Here is a 17,942-nt window from a genome sequence, read left to right as displayed (position 1 = left end):
CTCGTCCTCCTCCTCTTCCTCCCCCCTCCACCATTCGATGCCCATAGCTTCTGAGTAGTTGCACTATACTTTGAAGAATATTTCTCCGTAATGGAGGAAATAAGGGGAAATGGGACCACCAAAGGGAAACTACATGCATTACATCTCTTGAAAAGATGGCTAATTTTTTTGTGTATTGGGAAAAACCGTTCCCTTTTTCACATTGAGCTATTGCTTTGTAATCTTCTGAATTGTGAAAGGAGATAATAAATTAAATATATAATTGGGATTACTTTTTGTGTTTCACCTCACCTGAAATGATGCTTAGTCTTCGAGAAATTTTTTCTTTTTTTGCTTTGTTGTGTTAGTCAGTGTGGTAGCTGTTTTATTTTGCCTTTTTATGTTGCTATAAATCAATGTACAAAATTCTGATTTTAATTATCACATAAATACCAATTTTAAATGTCCATTTAATAATTATTTCACAACCTTATTTTTACTCTAATTTTGAAATAGCTCAGTAAAGCATGTTATCCTTATATTGTAGATTTTCTGCCAAGTAATTTTATAAAATTTATAATACAAATCTCTCAAAATGAGAGGTTAAAATTGAACGATAAAAGTACCACAAAACTAGAAAATTCTCACCAGGAAAGCCTGAAGAATTACAAAGAAAATTCTACTCTAATCAACTATTTTCAAGTACACCCATAATAGCATTTTGACAACATGTGAAAATAAGTGCAATCAGCATGGGAAATTAATTTCTTCACTATTAATTTTCCATGTTGCTTGCATTTATTTTCACCTGTTGTCAAAACGATAGTGTGGGTGAGTGTAGAATTTTCCAGTCTTTTTTTTTTTTCACTTTCCTTTAATCATTTAATTATTAGTCTCTGTTTTGTTTAAAATTGCAGTTGAGAAATTTGCAGCATGTATTTTATGAAGTCACTAAAAAAATTTAAATTTTTACTTGGTAAGTATGCTAAGGCATAAGAGTCCTACAGTTGTTACTGTGCATATCTTTCATATTATTTACTCATTCATTAATTTGTGAATGCCGTTTGTTACACAGATGACATGATCTGAGAGGATGTGATTAATATCCAAAGTACCTTAGCAGAGAGAATCAAGTCAAAAAAATTCCCTTGTGACTTAACAGTATGTCATTGGATCGTAAGTGGATCAACAGTGGCACATAAGAGAATAAATAACCCTCATGTGTTCTGTATCTTACCAAATAAACAGTTCATCATAAATATTGTGGGGTAATATAAGAAATTACGAAGCACAGCTGCCTTAACAATTTTATTCAGCCTTTTTATCTTCAATTTTTACTAAAATTTGTCAGATATTGTATGAGTGTTTTTGAAAGTAGAAGAAAGTGCAGTATTAGAGGAAACATTTTAATTTCAGGTGAAATTAGGTGTGTCTCTCCCTGCTCACGCAGAAGTACGAGAATTGCGTGAGCTGTTGGCATCCGATACATGCATCTCTGAGAACCACATGCTGCTCACAGAAATAGACGATTTTGGCTTCCATCGCACATTTTCAGGTTGGTATTAAAGGAAACATTGGTTATGTGGTCAGTTTACGTGGAAGTACCATTAAATGCTGTGATTGATATGTCGATAGAATAGACAAAGTTAATATGAGCGCAGAAAATTACTCATAATGTTCCCGAATTTTATTTCTGTGTAACAGCCAATTTAAATTGCCAGTTACAAATGTACAGGTAATACCCAGAACCCTAATGATATGTAGTTTTCAAATTTAAACTTCACCATGGCACCTGATGAGTTACTGCCAGGTACATTGTTCAGCTGTTTCAGTTTACAACATTTTGTCTTGGATTTTACATCATAGGAGTCAATATTGGCTCAGCTCTTGTTCGTGCTACATATAAATGATCTGGCTTCTTTTATCCAACGAGCAGAAATAGTCATATTTGCTGACAATGCAGTTATTCTCTGCAAATGGGCTGTCACTGAGTCTACATAAAAGTTGTTGGTACAACTAGGTGTTAGCCATTCGAACAACTATAATTTTGCATTCAAGATATTCAGCCAGTTGTACAAAATAGAACTCCAGTACAGCAGGAATGAATAAGATTTATTCACCAATAAACAGAGAAGAAGGTACTTGATAATACGTCACTGTAGTTGGAACTACAATATAGTTGACAAGAACTGACTGTTGTTGCCAAGAAAAGTATTGTCGTATGGTACATTCATGGGATGTTGCACTGCACACAAAGAACAAATCAAAACCAAGCACCTCTGATGGCTGGAGTGCAAACTCTTCGACAGCTGATGTAAACACAAGCAATTGACAATAACTAATGATCTTGCTCACTATAAACTCAGTAGATGCAGTTACGTACTGTACGAAGCCTGAACACACCATTAGAAAAAATGCAGGAGGGCAATTCAATAAATGAAAGAGTATATACTAAATGCCTAAGTATTTATACTGGTAAGAATGTGAAAGGGAAAGCACATGTTGATATTAAATCATCTAAGATCTGCAACTTTTGTCAGTTGTTGGAGTTGAAACTGTGGAAAAGTTGACTTACTTTTCTCACTTTCATTCACTAGTGGCATCTTATTCTGGGACAACTCTTTATTTATTTATTTATTTGTTCATTAAACTGTCAGTAGATAATTTCCAATGTATAGATGAAGTGAGGACATGCACACTTTCAATTATATATATACATACACTATAACACAGGTCTATCTGATTAAGTGGAAATGTAATTTATCACCCTTAGATAAGTACCAAATACAAACCAAGATTTCCTTAACATAAACTGAATGAGATAAAAACATGAATTATGATACTTTGATGTCCACATGAAATTCACTCAGTCATCTTCACATTTTGAAAATTTTGCACATTCGCCATTTCACTTCTGCAGTGTACACCATGCTTTCACTAATCTTTGCTATAAAAGGCAAGCAAGCAACAGCTCAATCATTCTTCTGTAACGAGAGAGTCCATATACAGGGTGATTAAAAGAAACATTTACAAACTAACGTGACACATTTGGCACACAGCAATGATCAGTAATCACACAGGAAGCCAGGGATCATGAACGCCACAGTAGAGCGCTACAGTTACATGTGGGCTGGCATTGGTGGAGACTGTTTAATTGCACTGTACTTTCTCCTGGACTGACCTGATGGTCGCACATATCTTGTATCCAGTGAGAGATTCTGCCAGAAATGCTGACTGATGTTCCCATACCTATTCATCGCCACATTTCAGCCGACATGTGAGGGCACATCTGCAGGCAACTGTTCCCAGCTGGTGGATTGGTAACAGTGGGCCAGTTGCATGGCCGCCATGATCACCCAGTTGGTCCCCAATTGATTTTTTCCTATGGAGGTTTCTTAGGGGCCTTGGGTATGAAACACTTGTTATGTCGCCAGAGGAACTAGTGGGCAGGATTGCTGCTGCAACAGGATATCTTAGAGATACACCAGGTATCTTTGAGAGGGTGCATCGTTCAATGCAGCATTGATGTCGAGCATGTCTCATTGCGTCTGGTAAAAAACTTTGAGCACCTACTTTAATGAGTGTCCATTTTTAGCATGTTACTAAATAACTTCAATGCCATTTAGTAGTTCCAGATGGCCTTTGTGATTACTGATCCTTATTGTATACTAGATGTGCTGTTCCTGGTTTTGGATTCAGAAACATTTTGTGATGCTCTTCTTGTTTGAAGGAGATCTTGTCTACTGTTCAGCCTCTAGATTTAGAGATGAAGAGACTAAATAACCTCTTAATTTCTCTCGAAATCAGGTTTTTTATCAGTACATTTTGTTTGGAGTGACAATATATTGTGCAAAATGTGCACAACAGTTATGCATCATTGAGGGAAGAAAGGGCTAGAACCTCTTGTAGACATGTCTTCAAACAGTTTGGCATATTGACAGTAGCCACACTATATACTTATTCCCTTATGAAATTTTTTGCCAGCAATCAGTCACAGTTAGTAAAGTTAACCCCACAAAGGAGGTCAAGAGGGATTATGTCTGGTGATGGTGGTTGGCATGGTGTTGGACTGTCTTTATCAGTCCAACTCTCTAGAAAGATTTCATCCAAGAACTAGCAGGCAAGTAACCCTCAGTGTGGCAGTGCACCATCTTGTTGAGACAATAGTCTTGGTTGTAATTCCTGTAACTGAGGTGCGGCGTAAAGTCACAGTGTGTCGGGGTAAACAGTTGCTGTGAACATAGGCTCAGTTAAAGAGAACAGTCCAATAATTATGTTGGGCATTAAGCCACACTGGGCATATCTGTTCACTTTTCTGGAGATGTGAAAAGTCACTCGTCTTAAAAGCAATCCTTATTACAGTTTTCGTTGTTTACATCAAATTTGTGCCAGCATGATCCTAGCAACCTCAGCGCATCTGGGCTTACCTTCTGGCTGGCATAGCTTGAAGGAGTTACACTTTGTATGCGTGGAAATGCAGCCACTTGTGTAAACTCTACACCGCAGTGCTCTGAGGTGGTCTCTGCAGATGGATCGAGATGTATGCGCAGTATCAACAATGTTGTCACTCCAGGTCTGTCTCCTATTGCCTCATCACTAACACTTCCAGTCTATTTGAACTTTTCGTACCATCCTCTTATGCTCTTCTCTTCTGGCAGATCTTTACCATAGGCACTTCAGAACTTTTGCTGAACTATAACAGATGACCAATTTGTATGAACCCACAAAACTCATTGCCCCTCTCATGCATAGACAGACACCATTGTGGCAACAGCACCTCTAAATTGTGCTACCTGTAACAGCAGAACAGGGGAGGGGAGGGGGGGGGGAGAGAGAGAGAGAGAGAGAGAGAGAGAGAGAGAGAGAGAGAGAGCACATGCAGGAGTGTATTCATAATTAACTTCAAGAGTTCAGCTACAGTTTGCAACAAGCCACGTAGCTGTATCTAGCACAGTTCCTTAGAAATAAATTTCTGTAACCATGAATAGAGTTCATACTCACTTTCTAGTTCACTAGAAGACAATCAAAGTGAAAACTGTTCCTAACAAGAGCTGCAGCCACAGATGAAAACAGTGATAGAGTGCACAGTAAGAAAGAGTATGGTGCATTTTGCATGAAGAATTAATAATGGGAAAGCTTTGTGCAAGGCGGACATCCTTTATTTTTAATGTTGAGCAAAGGAAAATTTGAAAGTGGATTCCTCATGATGCCTGGACTGTTTCCAAAAGAGGACATTTGCTTTTATGTGCCAACTTGTTATTGTGGGTGAGACGTGTGTGCAGCATTTCATCTAACAAACACAGCCTGGAAGGTGTGTTAAAATGCCTGCTTCCCAGACACAGAGAGACAGAGAGGTGTGCCAGTCCTGGATCAAATCCACCTCATTGATTGACAGCAGCAAATGGTGTGCCAGCCAGCATGGATGTGCTTTTTAGACAGTTTTTGCCATCCACCTAGGTAAAGCTGGTTTGGTCCCAAAATCCCATTTCAGATACATGATGCACAAACACTTTCAAAAATGATGTCACATTTGACCATGTGATTCCACTAGGTGCAGATAGAAGGGCAGGCAAATTCCTTCCTGGGGGTGGGGTTGCAAGCAGTAGCTGTAAAATGCCTTTGGGAGTGGCAACCACATCATTGTAATAGCCTATAATGCGTCTATGGTTGGTTCTCCCCAAACATTGGAGGAGCACAGTACCAGTCCTGACCCAGCACTGGTTGGATAAAGGAAGGACACCAGAAAGGAAAGAGGGGAACACAATGGGAATGAAGCAGTGTGTGCAAGTTTTCTGATCGTGCACCAAAATAGGCAAACATAATTTCAGCTGAAATATTAGGACCAATATTTTATGAGTGGCAAAAGGGATTTTTCTTATTAATTACCTTTCAGAGGTGACAACAGGAATTGGTGACCAACTGTATGAAAGACAAATATGTGAAGAGCGGTCCAGAGGACAAATGAGAAAGAAGAAATCACTTTTCTTCAGAGCAATGCTCTTACTTGCAAAGTTCTTCTAGTAGTGGGGAAAATGGACTAATTGAAATTGGGATTGTTGGATCGTTCACCCATTTTTACAAATTGACACCCAATCTCTTGCACCTATTCTAACATCTAAATAAATCTGTGACTGGAAAATATTTTTTGAGATCAATGACGAAGTTGTAGTAATGATAGCTGGCATTTCTACACTAATGGGAACAACTTTGAGTAAAACTGTACATAGCTAAGTGGGTGCTGCCTCAAAAAATTAAGTACTTCAGTTGTCAAGCTAAGATGATTTCTGCAAATCTTTGCTCCAACAGTCAGTATTCTCTTTTCTGCCTCCTGTAATTTCTGACAAGCAGCTGCTCTTCGTAGAATTTTCTTCCATATGTAGAGATAAAGTGTCCCAGTTTTGGTTATATGAGCAGTCAGTCAGTGCCCCAGAAGGAAAGCATCACGATTTTCTAAACAACCGGTGGTTTAACTGCTTCACTGGTGCACTGACTATAAGGATCCTACGCTTAAAACATCTTATAGCAAGCTTCAAAACATCTAGGACAATGTCTGTTGTGTATCTGACAGTTGTTGTATTAAAATGTGAATGGAACATTAATTACTCTCCACAAATGAGTCAGAAGTTTAGTGACAAACATTAAAGAAGCAGGAATAAAACTGTGCTGGTGAGAATGCTGTGTCGCTGTTGTTAATATGCTTCAATGTTGAATACCGCCTACTTCATAGTATGAATCATGAAATCAGAATGTCAAATGACATTTCATTAATGTCCACCTATTGTTTGAAAAGTAGGAGCTTGCACATTGTGCAGTGTACATTGGAAAGCTTAAAAGTTGTAGGATTTTGACACTCGGTTGCAATTCCTTTGAAAGACGAGTTCAATTGATGTTACAATATGCTGTGCTGAAAAATAAACAATAGTATCATTTGTAGTGGAAGGTAGGAGACAAGATACTGGCAGAAATTAAGCTGTGAGGACTGGTCACGACTCGTGCTTGGGTAGATGGTAGAGCACTTGCCCGTGAGCGGCAAAGGTCCCGAGTTGGAGTCTCGATCCGGCACACAGTTTTAATCTGTCCGGAAGTTTCAGAATACACTGTTTTGAAAAACATCCTTCCAGTTCCCAAATAAAGAAGGTAGCCAAGTTAGATAAAAACATTGTAGAAATACAATTTAAACTCTTAAATGAGATCATTTAATTACACCTTAATGAAAACACTGGAATACACATACACTAAATATTCTGTTGTTCAGTAAAAGAGAGAAAATCTGGGGCACACTTCTTAAAAACACAATTGAAACTTACCAGTATTACAGTAGTATGGAACATATATTAACAGTTGCATGTGAAATAGAAAAGATTGTGAATGGAGAAGAGGAACGAGTGTGGGCAATTTACGCACATCAAAAAATGTTTTGCGTCACCCAGGTTCCCAGAACTCCTGAAGATAGACGTTGACGTGGGTATTGTATAACAGACACAGTCCCTTGACTGTTCAGAGATGTCACTAAACCCGCACAAAGATGTAAACAACCATGCATGAGCACTGCCTATTAGAGGGAAGGGGTCCGACAGCCTATCAGTTTGTCATTCCACCAGGAAGGAGGTACACAGCTCGTGTTGCCTGTAGTTCAACCATGCCTAGATGGTCAATGCAGTGGTTCGAATCGTGTCCACATTGTTACTTTGTGCCAGGAAGGGCTCCCAACAAGGGAAGTGTCCAGGTGTCTCGGAGTGAACCAAATCAACGTTGTTTGGACATGGAGGTGATAGAGAGAGATAGGAACTGTGGATGACATGGCTCGCTCAGGCCACCCAAGGGCTACTACTGCAGTGGATGACTGCTACCTATGGATTACGGCTCGGAGGAATCCTGACAGCAATGCCACCATGTTGAATAATGCTTTTTGTGCAGCCACAGGATGCCATGTTACAACTCAGACTGTGCACAGTAGGCTACATGATGCACAACTTCACTCCCAACGTCCATGGTGAGGTCCATCTTCGCAACCACGACACCATGCAGCACAGTACAGATGGACCCAACAACATGCCAAATGGACCGCTCAGGATTGTCATCATGTTCTCTTCACCGATGAGTGTCGCATAGGTCTTCAACCAGACAACCGTCAGAGATGTGTTTGGAGGCAACTCGGTCAGGCTAAACACCTTAGTCACACTGTCCAGCGAGTGCAGCAAGGTGGAGTTTCTCTGCTGTTTTGGGGTGGCATAATGTGGGGCTGACGTATACCGCTGGTGATCATGGAAGGCACCGTAACAGCTGTACGATATGTGAATGCCATCCTCTGACGGATAGTGCAGCCATATCAGCAGCATATTGGCAAAACATTCGTCTTCGTGGATGACAATTCGCATCCCCATCGTGCACATCTTCTGAATGACTTCCTTCAGGATAACAGCATCACTCGACTAGAGTGGCCAGCATGTTCTCCAGACATGAACCCTATCGAACATGCCTGGGATAGATTGAAAAGGGCAGTTTATGGAAGACATGACCCACCAACCACTCTGAGGGATCTACACTGAATCACTGTTGAGGAGTGTGACAATCTGGACCAACAGTGCCTTGATGAACTTGTGGGTAGTGTGCCATGACGAATATAGGCAAGCATCAGTGCAAGAGGACGTGCTACTGGGTATTAGAGGTACCGGTGTGTACAGCAATCTGGACCGCCAACTCTGAAGGTCTCACTGTATGGCGGTACAACGAGCAATGTGTGGATTTTGTGGTCAATAAAAAGGGCGGAAATGATGTTTATGTTGATCTCTATTCCAGTTGCCTGTCCAGGTTGTGGAACTCTCGGAACTGAGGAGATGCAAAGCTTTTTTTGATGTGTATATAAGTAGGAGAGATGGAAGAAAGGAAAGATAAGTATTGGGCAGGAAGCAATACACGTGTATAGTGCACATAAGGATGCTGTTTGAGAAAGAACAACTCTAAACGAACAAAAAAGAAGTGAAAGAGGAAAAGAGCTCAAGTAAAATCATGTCATATATGCAGAGGTATAAACCTGACTATTTAATGTTTGTGTGTAATGTTGGTTACTTAACTGAGAAAAGAGTTGCAGTTGAATAGCTACTGAAATTGTCTGCAGCATTATGTACATCTTCATGCCACACATTGATTAGCTACAGGTGGTTTATTTGGTATCATATTTTTTTATATTAAATATGTATTTTTCATTGTTGTAGATAACTAATATAGAATCAGTTTTAATTTCAAAAATTTTGATCCCAGGTGTGCAAATTTTGTTAAAGACTGAACTTTTTGTTTTCCCCATAGAGTAGTCCCTGTTCTTATAGTGGGCACTTAGCATGTTCTTTGCTAAAACATATTTTCAGACACTCAGCCAGTGTCGATAATTAAGGAGACTGACCCTGTATACTGTCTGGAGCTGCCACAGCTGAAAGAAGCGACAGAGGACAGCGGCGCCTACATCCTCTTGTGCTGGGTCAACTTGCTCGTTGTCGATGATCAATGTGCGAGGTATGTGTACAGTAGAGCTGTGAATTTTTAATTTTTGTGAACTGAGGAAAAAAATAAATTATCAATAAACATGCTGTAATAAATAATGTTAATAACAACAACAACAACTACTAACTAAAGTCAACCCAGGGTGGTGGGCGACTTCCATACAGGTTTGGGTGGGGTGGGTCATGGCAAGGGTGCAGGCCGATGACACCTGATTATACCAGTACCAACAAGTAAATTACTTGATTACAACTTGTGAAGCGGTGCTACAGTGTGGCAGCGTTACCCCCTGATGGCACATACTGAAGGAGGAGCATGTGGCGCAGTGTCGGCTAGCAACCAGCCGGCAGGTCCTGATGTATTCACTGCGGAATACTGGTGCCTACAACCTGCTAGCGCAGGTGTGCTGCACTGTGCGATTCCTGTGGTGGTCCTGTAGACAAATGGGATACTTGCTGAGGATGTCAGCCTTCTGGCAGGAAGTCCCACATCCTTGTACCTAGAGTGTTGGCTTGAGGCAGCACAGTGTCCAAACCAATTCAGAACAGGAGGGAGGACAGCTTTACTGCACCAGTCATGAGCTGCTGCTGCTGCTTCTGCTGCTGGATGATCCTGGAGTGCCCCACCAGTGTAGCAGCACCAAATCCCAGAAGGTGGGCTTGGCGTTAGTAGATTGTGCTGCTGTTCAGGGCTTTTGGTGGCTGCTTGCTATTATGTGGTGTGGCGGTGCCCATCATATCCACCTCAGTGTAGTCGGTCTGATGGGCTGTGATTCTCTCTGCCAAAAAGTCAAAACTATTTATACAAGATAGTGGCTCATCTGTTGTGCTGAGGTGCTGCTCCTGATCATGATCTTGACAACATTTCTGCAGCCCACTGATGGAGAAACTACTTGACACTTTCTGTAAGCCCTCTATCTGGTTGTTGTGCTGGCAGGTTCACAGTTCAAGGCATGGTCTGTTTCGCAATGTATAAACAGCCATGTTGTTGCCTACAACTTCTGCAGTCTTCCATTGCCATTCTTCCACAGAATCACTGAAAAATAGTGGTGGAACTACATAGTAGTGGTTGTAATAATAATAATAATAATAATGATGATGATAATAATAATAATAATAATAATAATAATAATGATAAAATAATAATAATAATCCATTTACATCCTCTACACAATGAAATGTATCTACCCATTACTTTCGTGGAAGCTATTCATTTTTGAAAGGATTTCAGATGAAAGGTTCACGATATCTGTGTAGTAAGTCAAAACTGTTAACACAGACTGACTATTAGCTTTGAAAACAGTTATCAACTTGCTGAAAATACACTGGGCCAGGCTGTTCCAGCAGAGCTGGGTGCCCGTGGGCACAGCCATGACCGCTGGGCAAGGATGCATGAACTGTGCACGTGTGTGCAACAAAGGAGTTTGCTGTACACTTGCAGGAATAGGAAAGCGGGCCGCATTTTATGAATAGTCATCATTGTATATAATAAAACCAGCTATGAGGAGACTATGACCAAGTAATGCATTGTAGCGGGATGTGTGAAACAGAAATATTCATTCTAACTGAAAAAGAGTAATATTTTATTACATTTGTAAACAATACATTTCTTTTTTATTGCAAAAGGCAAAATAGTTGGAGTGAGATACCTTGTTGCTGAAAGATGTAGAATGCTCTCCAGTGTTGTTGGGTCATGGAGCTGGGACCTTTCCGTGGTTTTATCCTCGTCATATTGAAAAACAGTTGCTCACAACAATATCTAGAGCCAAACATATAAGTAATATTACCTGCACTTCTGTGTAGCTTTGGAAACTCTTCTGCTTGGACATTATGGTACCATCTTATGAAATTGGTTGTATTGTAATATCTGTCCTTGAGTTGAGTGCACTTTTGTAATCAGTGAGTGGGTCCAACTGCATTTCTGAAGACACAGTATCAGCTGCAGCAGAAAATGGTATGCAAAATAAATGGAAATAATTTTCTTGGTTACACAGGTCTTTAAACATGGGCTGGAAATACTGATGGAGTTAAACAATATTTCGTTGGTATGCTGTGAAACATGAGTCTCGAGGTATTTGTAGCGATGAAAGGCTTTCGAAAACGTTAGATTTTGTGCAGTGAGCTGCCTTTCGAACAGACTTAGTTAGTCTGTGAATGCATTTACTTTGTTATACATGTTAGGAATAAGATCCTTTGCTTGAAGTGACAAATTTAAGTGATTAAAGTGTCCCGTGATGTTAGTGAGAAAGGCCAAGTCTGCAACCTATTTGTTGTTACTGAGTGCTGGTGGTCTCTCTCCTTTCATTTCCATAAATAGGGTGATTTCCTTCTGAATAGCAAAAAATATATTGAGAACTTTGCCTTTACTAAGCCTCATATCGCACAATGATGGTGTACATCACCATACACTGTGTCAAGACCTCACAAAAATCCCTTGAACTGGTGGTGATTGATACTATAGCACCTTACAAAATTTACGCATTGTACCATGACCTTTGTGACATAACCATATCTCATACTTCTTACATTCTGGTGGACAAAACAGTGTATACTTGATAAGTTTTTCCCAAATTCAGCCTCAATTTTTTTTTCTTTCACACAAGAGACAAATCCTTGCTGCCTCCCAGCCACCTGCAGAATTCCACCTGTCCCTACAGAACAGTGCCTACCTCATGGGAGACATGTTTTCAACGGATTCACATACCATCTCAAATATATCGCAACTTGTGGTTGTGTAATCCTAGGTTTAGCATCTAATAGTTCCATAGTGCCTTGAAAACCTGTAGTACAGGGTCAACACCCTGCACAAATATTGCAAGCTATGCATAGTCTGTTATGTTGGTGGTTTCATCAACTGTTAATGAATAAGCAACAGAGATCTGACCTTCGTACTTCTGTTGATTTTCCATATCTCAGCACCCGTGTCTCAGCTCCGACGAGAAACTGCTTATTTGGAGAGGCAAACTCCTTCAAATTCCCTTACCTCTCCTGATGTTAAGCACTCTGCAACTGCCAGCAAACAGTATATGAACATGAGACCCGTTGAAAATGGCACGTCACTTCTTGCAATAATGTGTACAACTGTCTAGCCCACTCATAATGTAGCTATGGGTGAATACTGCTTTTCGTTGGCTGTCTAAAATTGATTGCATAAAAATGTATGCAAAAACTGAAACTGACACACATGAAGAACAGGCAGAAAGTCTACGTTGTGACTTTATTCTGCCTCAGGATTACCTGTTGCTGTACTTTTCTCTTAATTGTTGCAACAAGTTGCTTTCGTGCATCACCGTTGACCTCATCAAACTGCCCGGTGTGAAGGGACATGCTCCATATTGTACTTCTTCATTGTAGTGAGCATCTTATGCCATGCTAGACACTGAGGCAACCCAACATTTTCAACAGATGAGAATTGTTCTTCCAAAAAAGGGAAAAGGGCAACAGGATATTGGGAGACATCATCGGATTCAATCAGTAAGTGCAACAGTTTTACAGAATTATTTGTCAAACTTCATTGACAAATGCTCCAAGAGAAATACTGCATAATGGTAAATGATTACAGTTAAAAAGCCTAGTGTAGATTGTGAGAAGAGTTGACAATATATTACTCTCTGACACAAACACCTAGAAAAATGACAACAGCAGGTAAACTGCAGCAGTTCGAACTCATACATTGCTTTACTGATATTTGTTCTTGCCACATACTGTTCATAAATGAATGGTTCATGTGGTATCGATAGCTGTGATGCCACAACGTAGGTGCGCTCTGCTAGGTTGGCACTACGACACCGACAACAGCACCCTCCAGCCGACGCTGTGCAGCTCTAAGAGTGCAGCTCAGGATTCAGCACACTTGACTCCAAGTAGACGACCAAGCAACATTGTTTCTATTTCATAGTGGGCGAGCCACTATAGATTTTTCCTTTGTAAATTGATGTATGGCTTTGCACCTACATGCTCATCTCAGCCAAAGTTACATAAGCCTAATGTAATCCTAATTCTTCCTATTGTAAAGGTGATTTAAATTTAAACGCAGTACCGAAGCGTTTCACCTTTTCCTGCTCCTACTCACTTCCTACATTTGGCCTATCCTTCAGTTTACAGGAGCAGACCCATGCGCTGCGTACCAGGCGGGATACAAAAGTTCAGATTTGATCTGTTCACACACATTCTTTCTCCATTTTCTCAATTTGACTTCTGAGAATGGTTTTCGTGATGTGAAATATCTTTTCCTGACTTATTTTCCAATTTTGAATTTCCCATGATCCAGATGAAATTTAATGGAATGAATAGCATTAAATGTTTACATTCCTCATACCAAAATAGGTCGAATCAGTACCTTGTTTCTCTAGTTCTGTCAGTACAGATTTTGTAGAGAGTGAGTCATAAGTGTCCTCAAAACCTGTGAATCCCAGAGAAAGTGATAATTCCTAATCATTGCTCTGTTCTGTAGTTATTTTAGTGACCTTACCCCATATACCCCTGCCCCATTGCTTTTGCCTGTTTTAGCCCTGTCAGTAATCCAGTGTATGTCTCCTGCATGGTGTCGTGGTTTTTTCTTTCGGGGCTCCCTACTTCTAGTTGTCACACGAAGGTTTATTGAAGCATATGGAAGTTATTGTATAGTCCATCACCATTTCCTCAATCATTCATATGTCTACCACATTCCTTACATTGCTATGGGATTCAAGATATCCTAAGAGTATCCAGTTATTTCCAGTTTTTTAGCTCGTATGCCCCTGTCACTGCCTCAATTTTAACTGATAGGTGTAATGGGGGCATGTCCAGCATGGTCTCCATCCCAGCGGTAGGTGTGCAGTTAACTCCATTTGTTACAGCTAATCAGGTTAGTCTCTGCACCTTGCCAAGCTTTTCAGCAGCCACCTAGTGTTGTACTTTGTTCTGCCATACTGTACCCAGCACATAATCCTGTGGTTTAAACCCTAGTTTTTTTCCACACACACACACACACACACACACACACACACACACACACACACACACACACACTCCTAGTGCTCATAAGAGTACATTTCACATTGGAACATACATTCTTTATGTGAGGAGTCCATTATAGTTTCGGATCCAGGTTATACCTAGATATTTCACTACATTTTCTACAGGGAGAATTTCATTGAGAAGCATAGGGTTCCAGTACATGTACTAGAGAAACTTTCTTGTAAATGGTAGTATAACAGTTTTAAAGGGGCTGACCCTTAGATCCTGTTTCCTACACCAGTTTCGCACAATGTTAAATACACATTATGCCATAGTTCTAACAGCACTAGCATATTTGCCAATATTACTCTGACAAAGTTGTCTTTATGTCATCAGAAAAAGTAGCCTCTAGTATGTAGTGCTTCATTGAGTCCATTCACCATTGGGTTCCACAGTAGTGGGAACAAAACCCCTCCTTGCTTACACCTCTGGTGGTGTTGATCACCATTTTTTTCTTTCATCATGGTGGCTTCTGGCTATAAATGGTGGTCTCAGTGCAGTGCTCTTCTGCAGCTCTAAATGTGGGTTCAAGTGCCATATTGCTAAAAGCCCCACAATATCCACAGAGATGCAGAGAGCAGTTTTCTGGAAGCAGTAGTTCTTTTTTCACCGTCCCAGTAATTTGTGAAGTGCTGTTTCACCATGATTTGCCTAGTTCATATATGTGTTGGTTTATATGTGGAGGAACCTTAGTTAGCCTCCTTTCCCAAGTGTATCTTAACCAGTTTTTGTAATGTCTTTAAAAGAAAAGAGGGTGCGCTGATCAGTCTCATGTCCTTGGTATGATCAGTTTTCCTTGGCTTCAGAATGAAAACAATCCTCACTGCCCTCCAACTGTTGGGAGTGATTCCTGCTGCTAACCTGACACTAAAAACCTACAAAGCAATTCAATTAAACTCTCTGCTGCCTGTTGCAGTAGAGGTGGAGAGATTCCATTTGGGCCTTGTGACTTGAATGGTTGAAACATTCCCACTGCCCAGTGGATGTTTTTGAAATCAGCAGATTTCCATTTCTCCCTTTGATTACATGTAAACCAGTGCCTCTCAGGGAATCACAAGGTGTGTGTTTGGCAAGGGCCTCCCGATAATTTGGCCATTGTCCTTTCCTTCTTGCAAGGCTGAACAGTCTTTTTATGTGCTTCCTTAGTAATTGTAGGCTATTGTTTCACCAACATACACTTGTGTTTGTGCACTTCTTGGGGACTAGGCAGTTTTCTAAATACAAGGTCATAATGTCAGATATCACTGTGTCTGAGATTTCTCAAGATCACTAGATTCATTATCAAAGTTCTGATTTCAGATAAGCATAAGTTGAGGGCTTTTGTTTAACACCCCCTTTCAACCTCAAACTTAATATACATGTGCTTAGATAAGGATGGCTCCAACACTGCATGCCATTGTTGATGTAGCTGCCCATTACAATGGACCCAAAATTTATTTCAGTTATTCTTCCCTTTCCATGTTCCTGGGTCTAGGTTCCCTGTCCCTCTTCGACATCTTCAGGTAATTCTCAAGTAAAAATTTGAGAATGTACTCACCTCTTCTGTTGGTGACTCTGCTTCCCCACTGCATGTTGTGGACATTGGCATCACATCCAACCAGCCATTGTTCATTCAGCTGTGAGCAGCTGTCTGTCAGTCTCCTCTCTTCCTGGTAAGGAGAAGTACTGTCCTCCTAAGAAAGTTACGCAGAAGCCAATACAATTTTCCTCATGTTTCCTTATGGTCCTGAAGTCCCTGAATGTATTTGCTGGGATTATTTATAGTCCTAGTGTGAATCAACTTACCTCCAGTTCCTGTGAGGCGTGAAACGTCCCCTTTCTATAGATAGAGTTCCAGGATCAGGGCCACGTCCACCTCCCATCTTCCTAGATGATGATTCAGGGCAGCAGTTACCCCTTTACTCTGTTGCAGATTTATCTGGAACACATGCAGCCTCCAACTTTCCACCGCGTTGCTTCCAATGTCGTGATGCAACCTGCAAGACCCTAAATAAAATTTCAGATCCATTTCTTGTATTGTCTTCAGGGATTTTTCACTTACTTTCACAACAATCAACTTTCGGTTGATTACCCTCCAGCCTTCTGTTGAGACCTTCTGGTTCTGTGCCTGCACTTTCTCAAACAGAGTCTTAGGAGTTTTGGTAGGCAGATTTATATCATTGTGGTCTTGAGTTGCAGTGTTAATAATTAATTAGTCACAGTCATCGGCAGCCCTTTCTGTGCGCACTCTGTTTTGACTCTGCAGGCAATAATTGTAGTGAGTTTAGAGGTGCACTGTATGTGCAACATTTGTTCTAGGATACAATCATGCCCCAGCAGTGAGTTCGTACACATGTTGAACAACTTCAACCATTTGAACTGGGTCGCATTATGGACCTGCGGAAGCTGGATGAACATGTCAATGAGTTGCTACAAGTGTTGAGCACAATGTATTGGGGTCAGGTCGCTGCTTTTGGCTGTGATCTGTGGAACATTCCCACACGCGTAGACTAGGCTCTGGACTTTCACATAGTACAGATGTATGTCAAGATTGATCCATTGTGAGAGCAGCAGGGGTCTACCAAAGGTCATCCAGGGAAGAAATTCGGACACATGTTGCACATGATGTGTCACCATGGACCATTTGGAACCATCTGCTTGCAGGAGGACTAAGACCAAGTCTGACTCTGGCTGAGCTACTGCTGATACCACAACACTGCCAAGCAAGGCTGCTCTGGTGTTGTAAAAGCATTGACTTGATAGTAGAATGGTGTTCTGTTGTCTTCAGTGATGAGAGTAGGTTCTGTCTACATCTGAGTGACGGACACACACATCTGCGGCTTAAGTCCTGGTAAGTGACCTGTTCTGGAGCTCATTTCTCTATGACACATTCGTCCCACCCTGGCTTCCCTGTGTGGGGAGCCATCAGTAACAACACACGGTCGCACTTGGTACTTCTGCAGGGTAAAATAACCAGTCCCCACTGCACTGCACAAGTTGTTATCCGCGTATTATTGCTGTTTCTTCCACAGGAAGGTGACATTCTTTTTCAGCAGGACAGTGTATGTCCACATACAGCTGCTGCAATGCAACATGCCCTTCGTGTTGTACGACTACTGTTCTGTTCAGCAAGTTTGTCGTTTCTCGCCAACTCAGTGTGTGGGATATGCAGAAATGGGAACTTAATTGTCCTCCAGAACCTGCAACAAACAGTGCTGAATTGCAACAAAAGGTACAAGGTTCTTGGGACTATTTTTGCCAGAATGCCATCTGACACCTTTATGATTGCTTGCATGTGAGAATACAAGCCTGCATTCCCGCCAGTGAGGACCGGTGGGCCTGTGTTACTGCCAGTGAGAGGCATACTGTGTATTGATGCAATTGCTTTGACATTGCTTACTGTGACGTATGTTTAATGTGATCAAATTTTCATCACTCTTTCCTATGACGATTACACACACACACACACACACACACACACACACACACACA

The 17,942-nt window shown here is 40.9% G+C and overlaps 1 protein-coding gene across 2 annotated transcripts in view; it reads left to right on the top strand.

Moving 5' to 3' along the window:
• The window catches only part of LOC124777147 (ubiquitin carboxyl-terminal hydrolase 31), a 336,927-nt gene that overhangs the window by 264,476 nt on the left and 54,509 nt on the right, over window positions 1-17,942 (top strand). For both annotated transcript variants that reach the window (XM_047252447.1, XM_047252448.1), the window contains exons 3-4: window positions 1,396-1,534; window positions 9,345-9,489. In XM_047252447.1, coding sequence (XP_047108403.1) covers window positions 1,396-1,534; window positions 9,345-9,489 — 284 coding nt within the window. The remainder of the gene's footprint in view (window positions 1-1,395; window positions 1,535-9,344; window positions 9,490-17,942) is intronic.

Source organism: Schistocerca piceifrons, chromosome 2 (genome assembly GCF_021461385.2).
Source record: "Schistocerca piceifrons isolate TAMUIC-IGC-003096 chromosome 2, iqSchPice1.1, whole genome shotgun sequence".
Taxonomy (NCBI): domain Eukaryota; kingdom Metazoa; phylum Arthropoda; class Insecta; order Orthoptera; family Acrididae; genus Schistocerca; species Schistocerca piceifrons.
Note: the sequence above shows the minus strand (reverse complement) of the source record. Positions and strands in the feature narration are given on the sequence as shown.